The 26,248-nt window shown below is 39.8% G+C and overlaps 1 protein-coding gene across 4 annotated transcripts in view; it reads right to left on the bottom strand.

Moving 5' to 3' along the window:
• Positions 1-200: 200 nt before the first annotated feature.
• The window catches only part of klhl36 (kelch-like family member 36), a 33,864-nt gene continuing 7,816 nt past the window's right edge, over positions 201-26,248 (bottom strand). For 2 of the 4 annotated variants that reach the window (XM_041192207.1, XM_041192208.1), the window contains exons 2-5: positions 23,656-23,738; positions 11,304-12,377; positions 10,343-10,500; positions 201-5,042 (exon numbers count right to left, since the gene is read on the bottom strand). In XM_041192207.1, coding sequence (XP_041048141.1) covers positions 4,496-5,042; positions 10,343-10,500; positions 11,304-12,377; positions 23,656-23,715 — 1,839 coding nt within the window. In that variant the 5' untranslated portion in view covers positions 23,716-23,738 and the 3' untranslated portion in view covers positions 201-4,495. Of the gene's footprint in view, positions 5,043-10,342; positions 10,501-11,303; positions 12,378-23,655; positions 23,739-25,674; positions 25,856-26,203; positions 26,236-26,248 lie in introns of those variants that run through there. The other 2 variants (XM_041192209.1, XM_041192210.1) reach the window with 2 other exon arrangements.

Raw genomic sequence — 26,248 nt, 5'->3', positions numbered from 1 at the left:
GAACTGCTTCTGGCAAATTCCAAACTCAGCATTTTAAAACCAACACAAGTTACTTTCTACATTGCTAGTAACCAACCCCCTTTTGTTGTAATGTTCCTATTGTTATACTTACATTCAAAGACAGAATGAATGCCTAGATATTTTATGAATAATTTGTATATAAATGTCTGCAACAGGTAATCATTAACAAAGTAAAAGAATTTTAAGTGAACAACTGAGTTTATTAATGGTTTTAGTCAAGTCAAATCCAGTTCTACAAAGTAGTATTTTTAACAATTGAAAAATTAAAAAAAAGTAAAGGAGGGAAATAGGGAAAAAATGTAGAACTAGAAAAATAGGAACCTGTAGCAGGATCTATTTACATTCCAATAAATGAGAACAAAGGATTTTAAACAATCACAATGAGTGGCTGCAGTTTAACATTAACTGTCCTTACATGACCTATAATGAAACTTGCTGCCTCAGTGTTAAACAGGTGATGTGAATCAGCCATCCATTATAGAAACAGGCAGATTTTCATTTCCAGGAAATCAATGAGAATTAGACAATTCCTCCAAAGATCAGCTGTTCTGCAGCACCAATTTAACACCCAGGCAACGAGTTAAAAATGTACTCCAATAACATTTCTTTCTCGATTGGCATAATGTTACATGGAAAAATTAAAATGTGTCAAATACCTCTTTGGTATTAATGCTGGAATTTCTCAATATCTGATGTGCACAAGGCCAGAAAACCCGAAAACATCTGTCACAAACAGAATTTGGCAATTTTATCAGCAAGTCTACCCGCATGTGTCAACTCCATGGGAGAAAACTAGTCATTCAAAAGCAACCGTTCTCCAGAACAATTTTACAAGACTGGTTTCCAAAATTTGCCAGTTTTTAGGGTCTTGATGGCTAAACAGGAAACTGAACAATCCTATTATATAACCAAGTAAATTAGTTAACAACAGGTTTGTCATCATCATTGTAGAACTTCAGGTAAATAAGAGTCCTCTGCAGTGTACATTTTGTTATGCTGGTAAATATTTCAGCAATTTTATGCCTATCAAAAAATAGTGCAAGGTCAGTAGGTATCTGTACCTATACAAATTTGAGGGGTCAAATATTCAGCAAGTGTAGGCTCTTGGTGACCAGCTGGGTTCTAGCATATAATATCCAGCTGCATAATTAACACCGAAATGAAAAGGTTGCAGATTGTATGCATTCGAAAATTCCAAAATGCCAATGTAAAATGGTATAATCGCAATTTTACAGTACCAATACTCAAGCAGTTTGCGAAGAGCATTTAATTTCAGAAGCTGTACATGTGATTCAGCTGTTAACATCACAACAGAAAGAGGATAAATCCACAATTACAGAAAACACTGACATTCACCACATAATTTAAGTTCAACTGTTTTACACCTTATAACATCTTTGTTTAAAAAGCAAACTGTTTTTAAACACCATTAACTTCCTCAATGTGTATATATTAAAAACATTTCTCCAAAAACAAAAACTCACTTAAAACACAGCACATGCAAGCATGCTCATTTTAGGTAAATAAAACCCCCAAGAGGCAGTTTACTATCAAAATAAATAGGTGCTATTTTGTACAAGGGAACACTGTACATTTCAGTTGGCAGTACCAAACATAAGAGTAATATGTATATTGTTTTCATTATATACAGTTGCTCTACTCACATATACATATGATATTTACAATTTATGGTACCAGCACTGCAGAACAATTACTTTACTTAAGATAAACACAATAATTGGCATGTCTACTCTATCATATTATTGAACTTTACTGTTTTTGAAATATAGAATGGTGTAGGTACCTGTAGCTTTCAGGTGTAAATGTCCCAAGATGCAAAAGCTTCTGTAACTATTAAATTGAAAACTGCAGGAACCTGTTCCCCATTTCCAATTATAATTCAGATGGAAGTACATTACCACATAGTAAATAATAACAATGACTCTTAATTTTCTACACACTTGTAGCCAACTGCAACTAATTTGGTTCTTGTCAAGCAGTCGAGACTTGCAAACAGCATTAGGAGAGTGTGAATTGGCAGTAGGTATCGTTTATACTTGCAGACCAACACGAAGATGAATGGAATTCAGCCATAAACTCCTAGCAAGTAACTGAAGTTTCTGATAACTTAATAACAACTTCTGGCATGAGTAAACTATTGGTCCTATAACCTGCCCAGCCAACTTCCCACAAAGATTTCTTTTAACACATTTCTAAATCTATTTACCCTGAATCTGTTCTTTGCAAAGTGCACTTTTAGCATGTCTCATAACTCCTCCCTGAAGTTAACTCTTTGCCCGACCTCCTTGTCTCAGTTCCGGTAATAGGTAATCAACCTGAGACATTAACTGCTTTTCTCTCTCCACAGATGCTGCCAGACCTGCTGAGTATTTCCTGCATCTTAAACATCAGTGCTACGGTTACTTTGAGAGAGATATAATTCACCACTATCACCTTTTCCATCTTGAACTTCTACTGGTGTTTGGAGCTACGCGTACTTTGTCTTTGCCAAAGGTTAAATTTTCCCTGGAAAAGAGTTTATTTAAAACAAAATCAAAATGTGAAAGCCTTTCTATTTGGTGCCTTTTAAAAAACATGCAAATTAACAAAGAAATGTGAAGAATCCCACCCCAAAGCAGATAGTTCTCATCAGTTCGTGTGTTCCTCCAAAAGATAGGTATGTGAAAAGATAGGTATGAGTGAGATAAAATGAGCAAAGTACTGCACAAGAAATCATACATGTAATAGAGAGCCTTTGCAAATGTAGCTCTGGGTCCTCTACACCCACTTTGCTCAATGAATGCAGTGAATGTGCTTAGCTTTTTTTTTAAAAAGCCATTTTAATATAAAGAAAATGGCACCTTCCTCAAAAAGTCAAACCTAGTATACTTTTAATAGTAAAATCAGTAACTATGGTGACATATAAAAGTCTACTTCCGTTACTAATAATCTTGTTGCAATCATTCCTTTTGAATTACTGTTTTTTTTTTGGGGGGGGGGGGTGTGTGGTTAATGGGCAGATGCAGGAATACAAATAGTTGTCAAGGGTTTATAGATTTTAAATACAAGTCTGTTAAAAAGGTACACTGAAAGTGAAGCTGCAGCACTTGCATTTTCAAACACATGCTGAGTTGTAAATTGTTAAAAATCTAAAAATTCTTAGAAATCTAAAAGCCTTACACGTGTATATTATTGCTATATTTCATAATTTTTCAGCTTAGTTACAAAAATCTTAAAACAAATGTGCTTTATATTTTAAAAACACAAAAGGAAACTTCTGACCTTATATTTAGACTCCAGGCTTTTGTGCTTGAACACGGTTAGAATGTGTTCTGAAAAATGGTAAGCATTTCTCAAATATTTTACAATGTCTCATGAGGAAAAATACATATTTGGCTTTAAAAGAATGTGCAAGGATCAAGAAATTAACTATTCTTAAATATGTATTTTTGAAATAATATTGACTCTCATAGCAAAGGGCATTTAAAAAAATATTTAAACATGATCTGCAGAGCAATAATACTTCAGTGATGTAACTTCAGCCATGAACATAGGGAGTTTTTGATTTTAGCAGTGCCAGGGAAGCACTAGAGTTTCTGCAGCTCCTACTGAAATACAACATTGGAAAGGATGTAGGACAAAACAAAAAATGGAGGAAAGGAAGAAACAAACATACTTCATTATAGTTTAGGACTTGTCTTTTTGGTGATTATGTAAACAAAGCACTGCAACAAGGCAGTTGATATCGCCAAATGAATTACTTTAAAATTATGAACTTATTCTATTTTATTATTGAACTTACTGATCTGTAAAATAGCTAACTGCTACATTAGGAACCAAGCTTGTTATTTTGATTGCCAGATATTAGACTATCATACTGTATTAAACTTGTAACATCATTCTTTCAAGTCATTCATTGATTTTAACACTGCTTACCTTATAACTTGGCCATTCCAACAAACGCCCAATATCTTAGCAAAACCAACAAATTTGGTCACATCAGGTCTGGTAGATATTAAATATGTAAAATAGGGCCAGACTGCTCGGAAGCCCATGTGGGTGTGTCATGCACTCAATTACATGAACAAAATTTAAGACCGAATGGATCTTTTCAAATGAACTATATTTCCCCAAATAGGCTTATAATTAATGCCATAAAGTTAACTTTGGCTGAATGGAAAAAAAATTCTATCTCCAACCCCCTTAGGATAGTTTTGTAATAAAAAACAATTTTCACATTTCAGGATCACTCAACGATTTTGGCCTCTATAATGCCATTGATGGCAAAGTATTGTGCATGAACACAGCATTACATAGCTGTTACTGTGAATAAATAGAATAGGTGGCTGTTTTAAAAAAATATTGTCAAATGGCAGAAACCTAACAGTAGTGAGGGTTGCTACATGCTTTTTCTATATCATAACTAAAATTAAACTAATAGACATCCTGAGGTTATGCCTTTTTGTACTGGTTATTAACTACTGCAGTCCTGATGTTTAGTCTTCAGCTTCTTCTCTGGAGATCGAGGCTTTAACACACAACTACAGGCTGACACTCCTGCAATTAATTTTGGGAGGTCTGGGCCACGGTGCCACTTATTCTCAACTCTGTTATATATCTGTACAGATTTTGAAAACACTGTATTTTCCCAGCTGTAGCCACCAAGAATGTAAATTTTTCCATTCAGAACTGCTACCCCTGACTCACTGTTAGCCTGCAAGAGAGGGGAAATTCGGGTCCATTGGTTATACTGTGGGCTGTAACATTCCACGCTTAAAATATCAAATCTCTCCATAGACTCAATGTGATCATCACTGCCACCTATAGCATAGATATGGTCCTGTAGTGTGCACATGCAGTGCCATCCTCGAGCAGTTAACATTGGTCTTTTTTCTTCCCAAACATCAGTTCTATAGTCATAGCAAAGAAGATTCTTTCTGTAGGGTCCGATTTGGTAGTCGTGACCTCCTGAGATGTACACTAATTCTTTATATATTGAACCAGCATGGCCATACGTGAACCTATGAAAGAAAGGGGCAAGGATCTCGTTAATGAAACAGTCATAATAACTACATTGCATAGAATAGATAAAGGAGGAAAGTGTTTCTAATGATGTGATAAATCACTGGGCTACTTTCTAAATTGCATTTTCATTTATAAAAGCTTTTTTATTCAAAGGCTACGTTTGTTGTAATTTGCATTCATATAGTGTTTCCAACACAGTGAAACATCCCAAAGCATAACATAGGAATGTTTGCAGTGACACAGTCAGAGAAAGTAACTAAGAGTTTGGACAAAGAGGTTTAAGAAGTTTCTTAAAAGGAGATGATTCTGGATGACAGATGAGCAGTCTGACAATAGAGGGGCAACGGAGGGGCCAAGAGAGATAATGGTTATGTGGAGCTGTGTCATCAACATAAAAATGGAACCTGATACCTTTTCAGATGACACTGCTGAAGGGAAACATGTAGATGAGAAATAGGAAGGGGCCAAGGATAGATCCAAAGGGGACTCCATAAGTAACAGTACAGAAGCAGGAAGAGAAGCCATAGTAGGAAATTCTCTGACAACGACTGGTTAAGAGTAGAATGAAGTGAGGGTAATCCCACTCAACCGGAGGAGAGGCGCTTGAGGACGACAGTATGGTCTACCATATCAAAGGTCAAGAAGGTAAGATTGTACACATGGTCATAGTATGAGAGAATGTCAATTGTGACTTTGATTAGGGCTGTTTCAATGCTGCTGCAGTGGCTGAAAACCTGATTAGGGAGGTTGCTGGAACGTGGAATGGACTTGGGAGGTGATAATAAATTCAAGGATTTAAGATTTGAAGAAACATTCCATTGTTTTTCATGAAAAGCTTACTTCATTCGAATGCGCTGTACATGGCAAACTATTCCTTATCCAGACATAGAATCCATGACAGAATGATACAAGGGTACAAGCGTACATCAGATGCGGCCAGAATAACAGTAGAGTTTGAAATAAAGGTGCTGCATTATATTCAACAATTCAAACAAAATAGCTTTTTATATTATAATAATCCAAATGAGAGAGACAAGTTGAGTCATGGGTTAAAATGAGGTAAAGTAGAAAACAGTGTGACAAACGTTAATTTTAACAAAGTAGGATAGGAGGGTGAAGAGCTTATTTATACATTAAATGGAGTAGAAGGAAAGATCACAGGAGCATGATTATTGGGCCAATGGAGAACAAGCACCGAAAGTGAACAACTGGAGGCATAAGATGAGACAGTCCAGGAAAATAACAGTCCTATCCATAGACAAGATATGGCACAGAGAGGCGCCATTCAGCCCATCATGTTTGTGCTGGCCAGTAAAATGATGAAAAAAAACTAGCTGCTCATTTTAATCCCACTTTCCAGCATCTGGTCCATAGCCTTGCAGGTTACGGTGCTACCGATGCAGACCCAAGTACTTTTTAAATGAGTTGAGCGTTTCAGCCTCAACCACTGATTTAGGCAGTGAATTCCAGATACCCACCACCTTCTGGGTGAAAAACCTTTTCATGTTCCCTCTAATTCTACTACCAATCACCTTAAATCTATGCCCGCTGGTAATTGAGCCCTAGGGAAAACAGGTCTCTGCTGTCTACCCTACCTCGGCCCCTCATTTTGTACACCTCAATTCAGTCACCCTCCCCAGCCTCCTCTGTTCCAAGGAAAACAACCCGAGCCTATCCAATCTTTCCTCATAGCTGCAGTTTTCAAGTCCTGGCAGCATTCTTGTAAATCTTCTCTGTACTCTCTCCAGAGCAATTCTGCCCTCCCTGTAACATGGTGACCAGAACCGTACACAAAATTCCAGCTATGGCCTAACCAACATTTTATACAGTTCCATCATTACATCCCTGCTTTTGTATTAATTACCTCGTCCAATAAAGGAAAGCATTCCATATGCTTTCTTTACCACCTTATCCACCTGCCCTGCCATCTTCAGGGACCTCCAAGGTCTCTCACTTCCACAACCCCTCTCAATATCCTCCCATTTATTGAGTATTCCCTTGCTTTGTTTGCCCTACCTAAATGCATTACCTCTCACTTTTCCAGATTGAATGTGATTTGCCACTTTTTTGCCCACTCATATCATTCTGGAGACAAGAGCTATCCTCTTCACTATCAACTACATGGCCAATTTTTGTGCCATCTGCAAATTTTCCAATCATACCTCCCATAGTTATGCCCAAATCATTAATATATACAACAAACAGTAAGGGCCCCAACACTGAGCCCTGTGAAACACGACTGGAAACCATTTTCCATTCGCAAAAACATCCATCGACCATTATCACCATTATCCTTTGTTTTCTGCTGCTGAGCCAATTCTGAATCCAACTTGCCACCTTTCCCTGTATCCCATGGGATCTCACTTTCCTGACCAGTCTGCCATGTGGGACATTGTCAAATGCCTTACTAATATCCATGTAGGCCACATCAACTGCACTACCCTCATCAATCGTCCTTGTTACTGCCTCAAAAAATTCTATTAAGTTAATAAGACACGATCTTCCCCTAATAAAATCATGCTGACTGTCCTTGATCAACCTGTGCTTTTCTAGGTGACAGTTTATCCTGTCTCTCAGAATTGATTCCAATAACTTGTCCACCACTGAACTCAGACTGACCGGTCTAAAATTTTCTGCCCTATCCCTTGAACCCTTTTTAAATAATGGTGCAAAATTTTCAGACCTCCAATCCTCTGGTACCTAGTATCTAGTGAGGATTGGAAAATAATCCTCAGAACATCTGCTATTTCCTCCCTGACTTCCTTTAAAGCCTGAGACACAATCCAACCAGCCCTGATGACTTATCCACCTTCAAAGATGTCAGTCGCTCCAGTACTTCCTCTCTCACTATGCTTATTGTATCTAATGTTTCACACTCTTCCTCATTAACTAGAATGTCTGCATCATCCCTCTCCTTAGTGAAGGCAGAGAGGAAGTGCTCATTGAGAACCCTGCCCACATCTTCAGCATCAACGCACAAGTTACCAAGTACATCTTTAATAGGCCCTACCCTATCCTCATTATTCTCTTGCTCTTAATGTACTGGTAAAACACCTCTGGGTTTTCTTTGATTTTATTCACCAATATTTTTTCATATCCTCTCTTTCCTTTCCTAATTTCCATTTTTACTTCACTTCTGTACTTTCTATACTCCTCTAGGCTTGTTATAGTATTATGCCTTTTGTGACTGTCATATGCTTTCTTTTTCTGCTTTATCTTGGCCTGTATGCTTCTGGATAACCAGGAGGCTCTAGATTAAGCAATACCACCCTTTTTTTGTGGGGACATGTCTACACTGTGCCCATAGAATCTCACTTTTGAGTGCCTCCCACTGATTTGACACAGTTTTCCCTTCTAATAGCTGTATCCAGTCCATCCTCGCCAGCTCACCTCGAAGCTTCGTAAAATTTGTCTTCCCCCAATTTAGAACTTTCACTCCTGTTCTATCTTTGTCCTTTTCCATAATGATGCTAAATCTAATTGTATTATGATGAAAATCTCCAAAATGGTCCCCCACTGCTACTTCAGCCACTTGCCCAGCTTCATTTCCTAAGACTGAATCTAGAATTGCACCCCCTCTCGTTGGGCTTGTTACATGCCAGCTAAAAAAAGTTCTCTTGAGTACAGTCCAGGAGTTTTGCACCTACTGTGCTTTTCACAATGTTCGTATCCCAATTGATATTTGGGTCATTGAAGTCCCCAACTATTCCGGCCCTATTGTTTTTGCACTCAGGTTTGCCTACATATTTGCTCTTCTAACTCTCTTCCACTATTTGGGGTACACTCCTAGCAGTGTGGCTGGCCCTTATTTTTTTCTGAGCTCAACCCATATGGCCTCATTTGACAAAAGCAAAATACAACGGATGCGGAAAATCTGAAACAAACACAGAAAATGCTTGAAAAATTCAGGTCTAACAGCATCTGTGGAGAGAGAAACAGTTAACGTTTCGAGTCCGTATGACTAAAATGCTGATAGGCCTGCAGAGTTTTTCAAGCATTTTCTGTTTCTGGCCTCATTTGATGCCTCACTTAGTATATCATCTCTCCTCACAGCTGTAATTGATCCTTTAACCAATAATGCTATCCTTCTCCCACACCGCCCAACTTTTTTTTGTTCCAGTTAACAAAAAGTTGAAACCATGAAAAAGAAACCAAGCTTCTTGAAGACAGCTTTAGCAATGGAAGAGATGTGGAAGAACCTTTTGAGGCGAAAGGAGATAGCAAAGGCAAAAAAAGCGACAAAAAAAAAGGACAAGGGGTGGAATCAAAGATCAGAGATGATAGTTGTTGGTTACACTTCATTAAACTGCATCTTCAAACAACTGAAGAGTAAGTATTTCAAAACCCCAAGGCAGGGCATGAAGGAAATCAGGATGGAATAATTCAGCCATCATACTGTGAGGAGGCAAGAGTTTGTGACCATTGACGAGTTGTCAAGAGAGAAATCTAGATAATAGAGGGTTGTTATGATAATTTGTTTAGTGGTGCATGGCATTAGATTCTGCCGAAAATATGGAATGGATAAGACACTTCAACATATTTTAAGAGTTTGTGTGCAAAATAGGCAATGTATTGTACACACAGTACAGGTATATATATAGCATCAAGCTCATAGCAACGGGATAGTGCTGAAAATGCTATTTTCAGTGTCCTAATCTGTGTTAAAATTAATGTTTGCCACACTGTTTCTTACTTTATCTCATTCTAACCCATGACTCAAAACTTGTCTGTCTCATTTGGATTAAAACGTATAAAAAAACCAACTTTATTTAAACTGCTGAATATATTGCAGCACCTTTATTTCAAACTCTTTGTTATTCTGATGTATGCTTGTACCCTTTTCTTGTATTATTCTGCCAAAGAAAGGCATTAAAATGCCTTACCTGAGCCATGTATTGCAATATGCATCACAACTGGAAACAATTAGAACTCATTTTCTATGCACTGAAAATTTTAAATGATATCTGCTTAAATCCTAGCCTGCCTTAACACCTCCATCACAAACCCTGACGTTAAACTTTGTCAACCAAGTTAGCCGTCATCTCTCCTAATTGAAACCATGACTTGGTGCCTGTTCCTTTATTTCTTTCCGGTAATCTTTGAGATCTCAAGATGTTTTCTGCATTAAATAAACTTTTGTACAACAGCAGCTTAGTGTATTTTAAAAATTCACTGATGAAAGCCAATTTATATATTTAAGATATCATGAATGATTCATTGCAGACTCTGCAGTAAATACATGCAAGAAATCCATAGAATCATGCAAGACTAACTATATGAAAAAGTACTGCAGTACCTTGGTAGGCCAGCAACATAGGACCAGGAATCATTATTGGGGTCATAGATTTCAACAGAGGATAAAGCACCATTTTCATTCCTTCCTCCAACGGCTATCAGAAAGTTTGCAAATGTGTCCAAGTAAAAATCCACTCGCCTCTGATTCATGGGAGCAACCTGAAAAACAAACCTAGAGCATCTAAGAAACAACATATGCAATTTTATAACTTTTAAACAGTATTCCATTGAAATTTTTAAATGCTATTCACTATTTAAATGGCTAATTTGAATAAGGCCCTAACCCGACACACGTGCCCCCCCGACCCCCCTCCACCATGACGCGCACGCACCCCCGGCACACATACTTGTGGGTAAAAGGTTATTCATCTACTGACAGTTTGCGTTTAATACGGATTACAGGAGTTCACTAGATAATTTCAATTATTGGAATTTACTAGCAGACTCCTTTAGCATTACACCTTCCTTAAATTGGTTCTGCTATTGTAGAGCGAACTAGTATCAATGCATGCTTATAGCAACTGAGTCTCTCTTTCTCCCAATTATGTCAAATGAGCAGAAAAGAAAGTGTAAATATTACATTAAATAAACTCAATTTGATTAGGGTTCATTTGAATGATGGGATTTTAAGTTCAATCGAGAATCTACAGGTCAAACTTGTACCCTATATGAAATGCTCTAATATTTCTCTTATTGCTCTAGAATAATATTTTTTCTATTTCTCTAGAAACATCTATAGCAGTTTCTTGAACCCATTTATACAGCGTTGTTTAAAACTTTTCCTGGCAGCTTCATACATGATAACTATCAGTTCATGAAAGTTACTGTCCCTCTACAGCATAAAGATAATGACAACAGAAAACCTGGAAGAGACCTGGAAATATTGCTGCAAAATGTTCGTGTATGGGTTCATTTTTGATGTTCGAATAGAAGTGATGTCAAGTTATAGAAAAGAAATTTACCTTGAACCATTGAGTACATCTGGGATCATATCTATAAAGGATGTTTGAAGCTGCGTCACCTCCATTGTCACGAGATGAGCTTCCGCCTGCCATAAAGATAAATCCTCCAAACACAGTTACACAGTGATGGCTCCGTCTTGCGGGCAGCATTGTTTCAGAAAACCATTGCCCTTTTGCAGCATCAAAGAAGCACATATCATCACTCAGCTCTTCTCCACGTTCTGACACTTCCCCGCCAATAAATAATAGCCTTTCAATATCTGAGCGAAGGGCAGAACGTTTGTTCTGAAGTACTGGTTGTTCTGCGATGTTATTGTGATAATATATTGCTTCTTCCAAAAAGATTTCACAATTTGCTTCTTTGGGAAGTAGGGAGCACACTGCTGGTTTAACTCGATATAACAGATCACTTTTAGGTATAAGTGGGAAATGGATGTTTCTAAGAACGAGGCGAGCATCCTGCACTCTCTCGGGACTCTGCGTCAGCCACTGCAGTGCAGCCTGCAGCAAATCATGCTCACATTCATGTTGTACATTGTTGCTCTCCAAATAAAGACAAAGTTTTTGCACAGAGATGTTCTGCAAAAATTCTGGAGTAAAGGAAAGGGTGCCAAAGTCATGCAGAATAAAGCTGTCAATATAACAGTCCAATCGCTCCAGGTCATAAATCGAGGCCAGTTCTTGAAGATAAAGGTAGTTTTCTTCACTAACTTCGTTCTCCAGGTACTCACAACAAAAATCTACCACTTTCCAAATTTGTAGAAGATGTGCAGTTTCCAGCACATAGTCAATATTTCCACCATCTAAAGGGAGCTCACTGCTATACAGAAAGTCAATCACAGCTTTCAGGCCTATGTAGGAGGCTCCAACCAACTCAACTTCTTCTTGATAAGCTTCCCTCATTCCAATTGTAAACATAGAATTAAAATAGTCACTGTAAACAGCCAACAGGTTCCTGTGCGCTGACACTTTCTGTTCATCTGCCACAAGCACGATATCACAGAACAGTCCCCTTTGTCTCTGCTCATTTAGCCCCTGAAGGATGACACTGGAATGGTCTGCCCACCTGTATACCTGAAAGACAATACTCTTTAAGATTACTGTACTTTCTTTCATTTGGTATTTTTAGTCAAAATGAGTGCACAGGAAATCCTAGAACATGTGTTATTGAGGTACAAAAAGTCTACACATTTGTTAATGGCACATTTGAGTTCACTCTGTATATTTTGAAGTATTCACTTACCAGCACAGAGACTACAGTGTAGTAAAGTACAATAAATCCAGGAGGGTCTCAATAACCTGCATAAGGTTGAATAAATTGGTTTGACACAGGCTAATCCCCTCAAGACATCCTAGTAATTAGTTTGACAAGAGCTTCAATGGAAATATTCAGCTTCATTATTGTGACCAGTAATGGTACCCAAATCCTTTCTAACTTTGTTTCTTTATTATTTTCCAAACTTTTACTTACATGCAGCGTCAATATGAACAATTCTAAAAAGGCATTTTCCTAAATTGGCCAGTGGCCAAAACTAGTTATGCAATCAGTTGATTTAAACCAGCTGTGCGCTCTCAAACTCTAAAAGTCAAATTTTTTTTTGTTAAGATCAGCTGGATGCTAGTATAATTTTAATAAAATGCAGCACAATTTTCCAGATTTATCACTCCAACTGCAGCAACCAAAACAATGTATTGTTGCATTTTTGTAATGGCATAAATAAATGTGTAGTCAAATGTATTATACCATCCTTTCTTTTACAATGCCGAATAATTGAAGTCAGAAATGATTACCATATAACTAACGATTATGTGATGACAGCTATTATAGCTGTTTTCAGGTATAGTAAAGGTATTATGTTACTCATACAGTTCTTAAATATTACATCAGTTTGCACAGACTTAGGATTTTTTCAAGAATCAAAAAGTGGTTTAAGAATCTGAATAAAATGCCAAAAATATAAATATAGATATTTGCTCAACTCCTGGTGAAGTAGCCTACAATTATTCACTACTGCATTATACAAAGTAAATGTATTAAATGGGAGTTAGCAGAGAATGATCCAATGAAATGGTATGGGTTTTGTCACATCATGAAGAAGCTAATGGGGTTTTGAGCACTCTGAAACTGGCTTAAGGTGTCTTGCAAATTCCCTTCCATATATTTACAATATATTTCTACAAATAAGTTATCTAAATATTTTATAGCATTATCTAACTTGAGGTTTTCTGCCCTTTTTTGTTGCTGGTCTATGAAGTTTTCCCTCATCTTCACTCACCAGCATAAATGAGGAGTGAAGATGATGTTATCTCCCATTTTGCCACTTGGAGCACAAAACTAAAGGTTTTTGCATGCACTCATTCAAGTACTATAGCTAGCTTTGCTCTTTTACCACAGGAATCGATTTATGCCAAGTGTGAAGATTAAAAGTAGTGCTGCAGGACTCTGGACAGTGATGGTCAAGGACATCAATTGATAGATTTTCCTGTTTGTGAGGCTATGAGATAATTTTTGCACAGTAAGTACAGGAAAAATGGATAGTGAGGAATGAACGTTTGTAATGGAGCCTTTTCAATTTTCTGTCCTCTTTAATCAATAAAAAAAAATCAACTGTATTCCATTATGGTCACGTGCTCCTCTCTGCCTAACATTCTGGTTCTTGGTGCATTTAAGCAATCCAAAAAACCTACCTAGGTGCAAAGGCAGGAAAATCTCACCCAAGGTTGTTCATCCGTTTGCTATGAACGGGTCACTATCCAGCCTAGGATATCAAATGTCAAATGGCAGAATAACAATTTTCAATAGTAGTACACATTATATATTTGTGCGCTGAGTACTTTCAATATTGATTGTAAAGCTTTCACTCCATTTAACAATTCAATTTCTGTCCTGTCCCTAAACTTTTACTTTAATCTCCTGAAACACTGATTCAGACTGGCTACAGTTGTTGGCAAACAACAATTTCCTATGCATCCATTGCCTAAGTGTAAAGGCTACTTTTGATAGTTGGCTCTGAACAGCAAGTGGCAACAAGATCATTGAAATCACAATAGAGCCTGATCCTGTCCTCTCTCGATGTACGTACATCCCCCTGTTTCAGCAGAAGCCATTGTGTAGCACAACAGGAACCACAGAAATAATCAATAAGGGGCAATGGAATATTGCCCTTTGTTTTAAGGGGATTGGAATTCAAAAATGAGAAAGTTTTGCTTCAGTTGTACGTAACCTTAAGCAAGGTATGTTGGCCATGGTAGAAATGCAGTGCAACCTCACCAGAATAATACTGAAGGGGAAAGGGTTAGATTATGAGGACAGGCTACATAAACTTGTCTTATATTATCTTGGGTTTGTTGAATGATGATCTAATTGAGTTATTTAAAATGATTAAGGGATTTGATTGAGCTGATGCAGAGAACTCAATACAGAGCTAGCTATTCAGGAGTGAAATTAGGATGCACATTTTCACACAAAAGGTAATGACAATTTGGAACTCACTCCCCCCAAAAGGCTGTAGAATGTTAGGTCAGTTAAAATTTTCAAGACTGAGATCGAAAGATTGTTAGTTAAGGGTGTCAAGGGATAGGGAACAAAAGCGGGTAAATGAATTGATGTACAGATCACGCATGATCTAATCAAATGGCAGAATGGGCCCAAGCAGTTGAGTGGCCTACTTCTGTTCCATTTTCCATCACCTGCCCTGCCTACTACGTGGAAGCCAACAGCACGCTTCAAGCATTCCCAGCTGTGATCAGTCAACTCAGCCTAGGGCAACTAACTCAACAGGCAGCACATTTAACCTTTGAGCAATGAGATAAAGTCCAACGATTTTGCAGAGAGCAATGGTTTATTGAATATCAAACCATATAATCCTGAAAATCAAATAGTTCTTGCAATTCAGATAAAGTTAATATTTTTTAAAGTTTGGCAAGAGTAAAATACTGAAATTCTGATGAAAGGTCATAAACATGAAACTTTAACTCTGTTTCTCTCCCCCAAAGATTTTGCCAGAGCTGCTGAGTATTTCCAGTCTGTGTTTTTATTTCAGCATCCCACCATATTTACTCGTGGAAACAAACTGGGCTCGTTGAAATAGCATAAGGGGATAGTTGAGAGGATAGCAAAATAACCAAATTAAACTCAAGGGAAAAAGGGGCATGATGCCCAGAAATAAAACAAAAAATGCTGGAAAAACCCAGTCTCGCAGCATCTGTGGAAAGAGCAACAGAGTTAATGTTTTGAGTCCATTCGGGCTCTTCTTAGGAACTGAAGTGAAGTAGAAATGTGATGGGTTTTAGGTTGTTGAAGAGGGGGAGGGGGTGCAGTAAAATAGAAAGTCAGGGATAGGTTGGAGGGCAGGGGAGATGACAAAGGTGTCATAGAACACTAGACAAAGGGTATCGTAATGATCGTCTTAAAATCTAAATCCTTGGTCCAGAGTTGGTGTTAATGGGTGTTAGTAGCAAACTAAAGGTCAGCACTGTCAGAAAGCAAAAATAGCAGAATGTTTTAATAGCAGAGAAAGGGCCAATGCTTTCTAAAAGCAAAAGCACAAGAACAAGATGCAGACTGGCACTTGGGGAAAAAAAACGGAGGATGTAGTTCATAGTCTGAAGTTGCTGAACTCAATGTTGACTTCAGGAGGCTGTAAAGTGCCTAATCGGAAGATGAGGTGCTGTTCCTCCAGCTTATGTTGGGCTTCACTGGAACAGTGCAGCACGCAGAGGACAGAAATGTGACCATAACAGTAAGATGGTGAATAGAAATGGCAAGCGACCAGAAGGTCAGCATCAACCAGCCTGCATTTTGTCTCCACAATGTAGAGGAGCCTACATTGTGAACAGTGATTACAGTAGACTAAACTGAACCAAGTGCAAGTAAATCACTGCTACACCTGGAAGGAATGTTTGGGGTTTTGGATTGTGAGGATGGAGAAGGTAAACATGCAGGATTTTTTTAAAAAATTCATTCATGGGATGTTGGCATCACTGGCTAGACCAACATTTATTGTCCATCCCTAATTGCCCTTGAGAAAGTGGTGGTGAGCTGCCTTCTTGAACTGCTGCAGTCCATGTGGTGTAGGTATACCCACGGTGCTGTTTGGGAGGGAGTTCCAGGATTTTGACCCAGTGACAGTGAAGGCAATATATTTCCAAGTCAGGATGGTGAGGGGCTTGGAGGGAAACTGCCAGGTGGTGGTGTTTCCATGTCTCTGCTGCCCTTATCCTTCTAGAAAGAAGTGGTTGTGGGTTGAAAGGGAGTATTTAAGGAGCCTTGGTGAGCTCCTGCAGTGCATCTTGTAGATGGTACACGCTGCTGCCACTGTGTGGTGATGGTGGGGGAGTGAACGCTGGTGGATTGGATGCCCATCCCTAATTGTCCTTGAGAAGGTGGGCTGCCTCCTGTGATTCCATGGGAAGATGCTGTGGAAAGGGGATGAAGTGTCAGGGGTGATAGAGGAGTGGACCCAGGGTGTCATGGAGGGAATGGCCCCTTTGGAATGCTGACGGGTGAGGTGGAAATGGTGGAAACGGTGGAGGATGATCCTGAGGAGGTGGAAAGTGAGGACAAGGGGAACCCTAACATGGTTCTGGGCAGGAGGGGAAGGGACGAGGGCAGAAGTGCAGGAAATGGGTCAGACATGGTTGAGGGCCCTGTCAACTCAGTTGGTGAGGAGGACTGGAATAAGGAATGTTCCACATACCCCACAAAAAGATAGGCATAACTAGGGCCCATATGGGTACTGTACCCTTAGCTACACCACACATTGGAGAGACAAAACATTGGCTGGGTGACTGCTTTGAAGAACACCTTTGCTCAGACCACAAGCATGACCCCAACCTTCCAGTCGTTTGCCATTTCAATTCATCATCTTGCTCTCAGGTCACATTTCGGTCCCTCGCCTGCCACAATGTTTCAATGAAGTCCAAAGAAAACTGGAGGAACAGCACCTCATCTTCCAATTAGGCACCATACAGCCTTCTGGACTCAACACAGAGTTCAACAACTTCAGACCATGAACGCTGTCCTCTATTTTGAATTGCCCACCCCACTGTAGCACCCAGTCCAAAGTGCCAATCTGCATCTTGTTCAAGTGTTTTTTCTTTCAGAGTGCTGACCCTTTATCTGCTATTAACACCACTCTGGACCAAAGCTTTAGATTTCAATACTATCATTACCACTCTCTTTGTCTTGCGTTGCATGACATCATTGTTATTTAATCTCCCATGCCCTCTAACCTATCCTTGACTTTCTATTTTGCTCCACTTGCCCCTCCTTCTTTTCAACAGCATAAAACCCATCACATCTCTTCAGTTCCAAAGATGACTGATATTGGACTCCACATGTTAACTCTGTTTCGCTCTCTCCACAGATGCTGCCAGACCTGCTGAGTTTTTCCAGCATTTTCTGTTTTTATTTCAGATTTCAGCATCTGCAGCATTTTGCTTTTATTTTATTATGATACCCAGATACTTGAGAGATCAAAATTTCTTAATTAAAATGTTTTCTAGTGATATTAAATAAGTAGATAGTTTGTGGTTAGCCTGTAATATTATCACTAATGTGATTGTTGATCCTCGAGCTGGCCTGGGCTTCATTGGTCTATGCATACCACACCATCTGTCTTGTGCCAACACAAGTTCAAAAGCACCTCCATTTATACGGGCTGCTCAATGAGCATAAGGGGTAAGATCAAGTTTATTCTGATTATAAATAATTAATATTGATTAGCAGGCCAAAAATTACATTGATAAATGTTGTTGCAATCAGCTTTATACAAAAGTATAAACTTTAAGTAAGGGAAACCTCCATAGGCAGATTCTGAGAAAATTATACTCCCTTCCGAGCATCCTCTGGCACAGTTCAGCCTCCAAACTAAGGGATGGTTTGTAAATACAATTACTAATGCAATTCATTAGTCTCTTTCCTCTCACATAAAGGTCTTTAGTCAAGGATGACGGTTCTGAAAGTAAGTGCCAGCAGTTTGAGACAGGGGAAACAAGTCAAATTGATTTATCTAGCTGTTGCTTTTAATTTTGTTTCTGTTAACTTTAGTTTGTAACTATGATTCAGAGATGTAACCCAAGGCATGAGGACTATCAGAGTGCGAGTTACCTGTTAGTCAGAGAGTTCAGGGATGATGGATGAACATTATTTGGTGCCAGCTATGGGAAGAGCAGAAAAGTTTTGGATGAACTCAAGGTTACAATGTGGGAAGCTGGCAAGGACATTGGCATAGTTAAGTGTAGAAGCAACATAGGTATGGGCGAGTGTTTCGCCAGTAGATGAGCTGAGGGAGGTTGGAGATGGGTGATGTTATGGAGATAGAAGTAGGCAGTCTTGGTGATGGAGAGGATATAGGTTGGGAAGCTCAGCTCAAGATGAAATAGGATGCTATGGTTGCAAACAGTCTGGTTTAGCTTCAAGCAGTGACTATGTAGAGGGTGGCTAAAGATGAAGTTTGTGGCAGGGGGCCAAATATTGGCCTTTCCAATATTTATTTGAAGGAAATTACTGCTCAACCAGTACCAGATGTCAGACAAGCAACATGAAAAATCACAAACAGTGGAGGTTGTGACAGGTGGGTACAGCAAGCTTCTCAGAATAGGCAACTTATCACTAGGCTTTGGCACTGCTACTGAAACTGGTTATTAGAGTTACATAACGTGCTGTCATTTCCCATTTCTGTCCTTTTGGCTTTTGTTCAGTGCCTACTCAGCAACAACTCAACATTTACATAGTCCCTTTAACAGAGAAATCTTTCAAGTTGTTTGCAATCAAGTTTAACTCAAACTCCTTGCAGGAAGAAGTTATGGGGCATAAAGTTGCATATGTTAACACAATCTACTTTTACACATCTATACTAATAAACATCACATCAAGTGGCTTGCAATGCAAGACTGTGCTATGGAAGGATAGTAAAGCTGCTAATGCCAGAGAGCATCTATACCACTGAGCGATATAGGAGTATGGTCAAATTCCGGGTTGCACTTGACCCAGGAAACAAGGGAGAAAAAAAATATTAATGACATACAATACCTTGCAATACAATTTGCTTTCCTCCTCCTTTTGTTACCAGACATTCAATTATCACATTGGAGGCTCCCCTCCAAGCCACACACCATCCTGACTTGGAAATATATCGCCGTTCCTTCACTGTCGCTGGGCCACAGGGGCTGCAACGGTTCAAGGTGGCAGCTCACCACCACCACCTTCTCAAGGGCAATTAGGGATGAGCAATAAATGCTGGCTAGTGACCCCCCCACACCCCATGAATGAATAAAATAAACAAATAACATTCTGTCCCTCCATCGACGTTCACATTTTCAGCAAAGCAATCAGGTGATAGATACAATGGATGATTTCAGCGCCGCCAATGCCTCTATCCCTGTTCCTGCCAAGTCCAGGACTCAGCTTCCAATTATACCACTGAACTAACTGTGATCAGAACATATGAAATAGGAGCTAGACTAGGTAATTCGGTCCCACGAGCCTGTTCTCCCATTCAATATCAGGGCTGATCTTCTACCTCAACCTCCACCTTCCCATACTATCCTCATATCCCTCAAAAATCTATCCACCTCTGTCTTGAATATACTCAATGACAGAGCATCCAAAACTCTCTGCAAGAGAGAGTTCCAAAAATTCATAATGCTTTGAGTGAAGAAACTTCTCCTCATCACGGTCCTAAACGGCTGACTCAACTGAGACTGTGATCCTAGAGTCTGAATTCCCTAGCTCGAGGAAACATTTTCTCAACAAGACCCTTATGAATTTTTTTTCAAATCAGATCACCTGTCATTATTCTAAACTCCAGAGAATATAGGCCTAATCTACTCAGTCGCTCCTCATAGGACAATCCCTTCATCTCAGGAACCAGTTTAATGAACATTGATTGCACTCCCTGCACGGCAAGTATGCCCTTCCTTAGGTAAGGAGAGCAAAACTGCACACACTACTGTAAAAGTGTGGCCTCACCAATGTGTAGTAAGACTTCTTTACTCTTCTATTCTAATCTTTTTGTAATAAAAGCTAACATTTGCCTCCCTGATTGTTTGCTGTATCAGCATGTTAACTTTGTGATTCATGTACAAGAACACCCAGGTCTGTCCGAATGCACACATTTTTCAGTCTCTTACCATTCAAAAAATATTCTGCCTTTTAAATTTTTCCTACCAAAGTGGATAACTTCACATTTTGACACATTAGGCAGGATCTTGCAGTCCCCACCAGTGAGAGCCACAACAGCCCCGCAAGTTTTGGGCTGTTCCAAAAAGTTGCAAGGCTTGCTCAGAAGTGTAGTCCTTTAAATCAGTTGGTGTGTCAAAACACTCCTGCACCTTCAGCTCTGCTCACCGTCATCACCACCACCCCCCCACCACAGCCAAAACACACACCAGGCTCTGCTCAATCCTCCCTCCTGCACACCATTTGGGCTTCCTCACTAATTCCCCCTACCATGCCACCCACCCACCCTGCAACACTCCCATTCCCTCCCACTGTCCCACAGATGTCAGAGCAGAGCCAGTGAGGAAGGAAGGATGCAACTGTGGGTGTCATGTTACTGGGGTGTGGGAAAGCAGAGCTGGGGTGTGGAGAGTGGGGTGAGCAGAGCAGGTGCTGATGGGGGAACACGTGGGGAAAGTTGAATTAAAAATAGATTAAAGATAAGACTAAAAACACATGTCACTGAGCTAAAGGCAGACCTCAAGGGGCATGTCTTCAGCTCATGATGTCAAATGGCAGGGACGTGGCTTCACTGGAACTGCGTCTCATCACTAGGTTTCCCCACTCACCTCGTCGATGGGTCCACACTGCAGCCGGGTGACAAGTTTTCACTGCAGTCTACGATAAAGGCAAGATGCAGCAAGCGGCGTACTTCACCACTTGCTACAAGATTCTGGCCAATGTGTTCCAGCTGCCATGTTCTTGCCACTCAGCCAAACCTGTCTATGCCCCTCTGCAGCCTCTTTGCTTCCTTCTCACCAGTTACATTCTCACCTAATCATGCATTACCAGCAAACTTAGCTAGTCTGTAATACTGGGTGTCAAGCTTGGAACCTTGCTGATTGGTACTGCTCAGTCAGCAACTTGTTTAACCAGGCGAACCGTCAGAAGACTTAGAGTATATTTTTAAAAATCATCCAAATACTGAAATAAAGCTTAAAGCAGTAATTGATAATACTACGCAATACTTATTTCATTGTTAATGGCTAATACATCATAACCACATAGTACTAGCGCTGTTGACATATATTCTAACAAGTGAGAATGTCTATCTCCATTCCAGCCTTTGCCATTCTCACTATTGGAGACCCTGGGTCCAACATACTTTCTGTTTGATGTCAGGGTGTAGAATCATAGAATGGCTACAGCACAGAAGGTGGCCATTCTGTTCAGCACGTTTGTGCTGGCTCCCTGAAGGTGTAATTCGCCAAGTGCCACTTCCCTGCCTTTTCCTCAGCGCCCTGCACATTTTTCCTTTCCAGATGATTCCCTTTCAGCCAACGCCCTTTTGAATGTCATGATCTGCCTCCACTTTACTCTCTGGCAGTGCATTCCAGATCCTAGTCACTCGCTGAATAAAAAGTTTTTGCTCATGTCTCCATTGCTTCTTTTGCCCATTACCTTAAATCTGTACCCTCTGGTTCTTGATCCTTCCAACAATGAGAACAGTTTCTCCCCATCTACTCTGCCCAGACCCCTCATGATTTTGAATATGAAATCTCCTCAGCCTTCTCTTCTCAGTCCTAACCTCTCCAATCTATCTTCATAACTCATCCCTGGAACCATTCTCGTGAATCTTTCCTGCATCCTCTCAATGCCTTCACATCCTTCCCTTCCTAAGGTGTGGTGGCCAAACCTGGACACAATGTTCCAGGTAAGGCTGAAACAATGTTTGCTACAGGTTTAATCTAACTTCCTTGTTTTTGTACTCTATACCGCTACTTATAAAGCATAGGGTCCCTTATCCTTTATTAGCTGCTCTTTCAACCTGCCACCCTCAATGATGAATCCTATACCTTATGTCTTGGTTTGACCTATACTTGCAATAAACCTTATTTTAACCATGAGGAAGCTCAAACCTCTACTGCTGTGCCAATGGCGAAGATAGTGCTTTGCCTGCTACACAATGATACATATAGGGTAATTCACTTCAAATGAATATATGGAATCATACAGCAATTGAGAGCTTATTGTAAATGTCAAATAATTTAGTATCTGTGAGGAGCTGTTAATTTGGACTCATTTGTTGACTATGATTATGTTCAAGGCATATAGGGTGAGAGATATACTGGAAAGGAGAGAGACAAGAGGAAGCAAAGAATTAGTGAAAGGGAAAAAAAATAGTTGTAGACAAACAAGTAAAGGGAAAGTGTGCAAGGTGGATAGTATAAGTGAAATGCATTTATAGTTATGAGAGATTTTAAAAAAATGTCTGTCTATGAACATCACAAGAGATCAACTAATTAAATAAAAATACACAACATTCAGTGTCCTCAGTCCACACTGGGTCAATGGGGACCATCTGGTCCATATTGTGGCAGACTGCATTTATACTGCACAGTGCACCACTAGTGAAACTTTGTCAAGGGAAGAAGAAAGTAGATGAAAAAGGTTTAACATGCGATAGTATAACCTTACCTACCTCGTAGGTAGTGTGCCCCAGTTGGAACTTAAGACAACAAAATCTGTGAGAAGAATTAATTCTTGATTTATTTTTTAAAAAACCATTAGAATTTTTATTTCTCAGTAGTAGGACCATCAGAACTTATTCAATTTTTAAAAACTTTATTGATATTGTAATACATGACAAATAAGTACTAGAAAGAAAAGACTAGCATTTGTCTAGCACCTTTCACTATTCAGGACGTCCCAAAGTGCACTACAGACAACATATTCTAAGTCATGACTTATTTTATACTTGAACTGAAGAAGTTGTGAGCAGCCTGTTTATTTCAATGTGCAGTGTATTCCAGATTGCTGTGTTGCTGCGTGCATCTTAGAGGGAACATTGGCCACCATCATAGTGCAGAAAATGCTCAAGTGTTTTACTGGGTAGGGCAAATGAACATGTTGTCGGCTCCTTCAACTCTTCTACACTGAATGTCATTCGACGACCTGATCATTAAAAGTGCACTGACCATAATAAAAGACACATCACCCATTTTCTTCTGAGGTAGCTTCTATGAGCTTTGCTAAGTAGCCAAAAGTCATAAAATGATTTGTATCTCTTGTTGGAGATGAAGAAACATTTTTAGCTGCTATATTGTTGTGTAATTCAAGGATCTCTCCCTCATTAAATAATAATTACATCAGATGCAGTATTTTTGATGAGTTTCGGGCTACACCAACCTTTGACGATTCACTGATCTTGTGTGGACGAGATACCCTTGACTGTTTTGTCCCCTCCATTGCAGCTTTCTTGGTGATGGTACCTGCCCAAAAAAAAAATCAATAAATGGTCAAGTTTTACTACTGTAAAGCTTCCGCTTGATGGTTACATGTTGTTTTGAAACAAAATACTGTACAAGAAATTTCAAAGCAGTTTGCATTTTAGCCACCTGCTGGTCACTCCTAGCAAATTCACCAATCAAATCTTTACCATCCAAAACTGCCTAACCTTTATGGAATCAGCAATTCCAGTAACAGATACCCAATCTTTCCATTTTGTTAGAAAGTAGTAATGACTCGTGTTAGGGGCAAGAACCAGGTATTAACATGATATGACCAGAACAATGTGGGATGGAATGTAAATAGATCAATGATCTTGTGGTGTTGACTGTGGGAAAAATGATACCAAAACTAGGAAAACCCAAATTCTTCTTGGAATACTTCTGTAGAATCTTCTGCCGCAGTTTAACATCTCATCTAAGAAACAGCATGGTCAACATTGTAGCACTCCGATTGAATTATGTTCTCTAGTCTCTGGACTGGGGCTTGGATCAACAGCCTTGTGTCTCAACAGGTGCGAATGCTGCTAGTGAACCAAGAACAACACATGTAAGCCCAACGAAGAGAAGTGAATTACTGCAATGTTATGATCTCTTATCGAGACTAATAACCTTTTTGGAAAAAAAAGGATTCTGAAATCCCAATTATTTACTGAAAGGACAAAGCCACAAGATTCCAAGAATCAGACAAAGCAAACACTAAATACCGTCTTGGGAAACTATATGTACTCCAAAACCCAGAAGCAACTAAGTGAACATGAATTAACAGTCAAATTGCAGTTGATTATAAACTACAAATGGCACATTAAATGGCAGGTACAACTAAGACAGATCTTATGAATTGGCTTTGCAGTCCACTCAGCATACATGGCATCAATCTCAGTCACAAACTCTTGTCTTCTACACAAAGCATCTCAGCTCCTCTTTCTAAGATTTAGCCTGAACCCCAGCTGACATCAGCACACAACCAATTCAAGTTCCATGGTCATAGTTTTCACCAAAAATGGCAAATATCTGCAGGTCTTCCTCAACTCTGATTACCACCATTGTTACCTTCAAGTATCAGAAACAGCTGCAGCAACTGTATATTTGCCTATTTTCAACTTCTGGATTTAGCTTCTGTCTTCTGCCTGTACTGTATTTTTAACTGGGATCATCACCATAAGCTCGGATCGTTCTGTGCCCTTGAATATGGTTTTGACTAGTTTCCGTCTCCCTGAGGTTTTGGTTTCTAATCTCAGTCTTAGTTTCCTTAGAAACTGGGAGGGTCAGCTTCCTTTCTCAGTTTCTCTTTTCAATTAGGGTCTGTCTCAAAAAATATAAACTTTGAAACCACAAATTACATCACTGTAGGAAAGTACGGCTGCCTAACTGCATCCTAGAATGGGGGCGGGGGGAAATGCAAGTTTTGAGGAGGACAAAGAGGCTTTTTTATTTGTTAATGGAATGTGGGTGTCATGGGCTAGGCCAGCATTTATTGCCCATCCCTAATTGCCCTTGAAATGGTGGTGGTGAGCCGCCTTATTGAACCACTGCAGTCCATGTGATGTAGGTACACCACAGTGCTGTTAGTATTTTTGAAGGTACAGCAATATATTTCCAAATCAGTGAGTGGCTTGGAGGGGGACTTCCAAGTGGTGGTGTTTCCATTTGTCTGCAGTCCTTGCCCTTCTAGGTGATAGTGATCATGGGTTTGGAAGGTGCTGTCTAAGGAGGCTAGGTGAGTTCTTGCAGTGTAATTTGTAGATAGTACACACCGCTACCACACTGTGTGTTGGTGGTGGAGGGAATGAATGTTTGTGGATAGAGTGCCAATCAAGCAGGCTGCTTTGTCCTCGATGGTAGCGAGCTTCTTGAGTGCTGCTGAAGCCGCGCTCATCCAGATAAGTGGAGAGTATTCCATCACACTCGTGACTTGTACCTTGTAGATGGTGTACAGGCTTTGGGGAGTCAGGAGGTGAGTTACACTTAGTGGAGGTTCCTAGTCTCTGGCCTGTTCTTGTAGCCACAATATTTATATGGCTAGTCCAGCTCAGTTTCTGGTCAATGGTAATCCCCAGGATGTCGATAGTGAGGGATTCAGTGATGGTAGTGCCATTGAATGTCAAGGGGTGATGATTAGATTCTCTCTTGTTGGAGACAGTCATGGCCTAGCAGTTGCGTGGCGCGAATATTACTTGCCACTCATCAGCCCAAGCCTGGACCTTGTCCAGGTCTTGCTGCATTTGGACATGGACTGCTTCAGTACCTGCGGAGGTGCGAATAGTGCTCAACAACAGCAGACATCCCCACTTCTGACCTTATGGTGGAAGGAAGCTCATTGATGAAGCAGCTGAAGATGGTTGGGCTGTGGGCACTATCCTGAGGAACCCCTGCAACGATGTTCTGGAACTGAAATGATTGACTTCCAACAACCACAACCACCTTCCTTTGTGCCAAATATGACTCACCAGCAGAGAGTTTTCCCCTTGATTCACATCAACTCCAGTTTTGCT

This window comes from Carcharodon carcharias, chromosome 7 (assembly GCF_017639515.1).
Source record: "Carcharodon carcharias isolate sCarCar2 chromosome 7, sCarCar2.pri, whole genome shotgun sequence".
Taxonomy (NCBI): domain Eukaryota; kingdom Metazoa; phylum Chordata; class Chondrichthyes; order Lamniformes; family Lamnidae; genus Carcharodon; species Carcharodon carcharias.
Note: the sequence above shows the minus strand (reverse complement) of the source record. Positions and strands in the feature narration are given on the sequence as shown.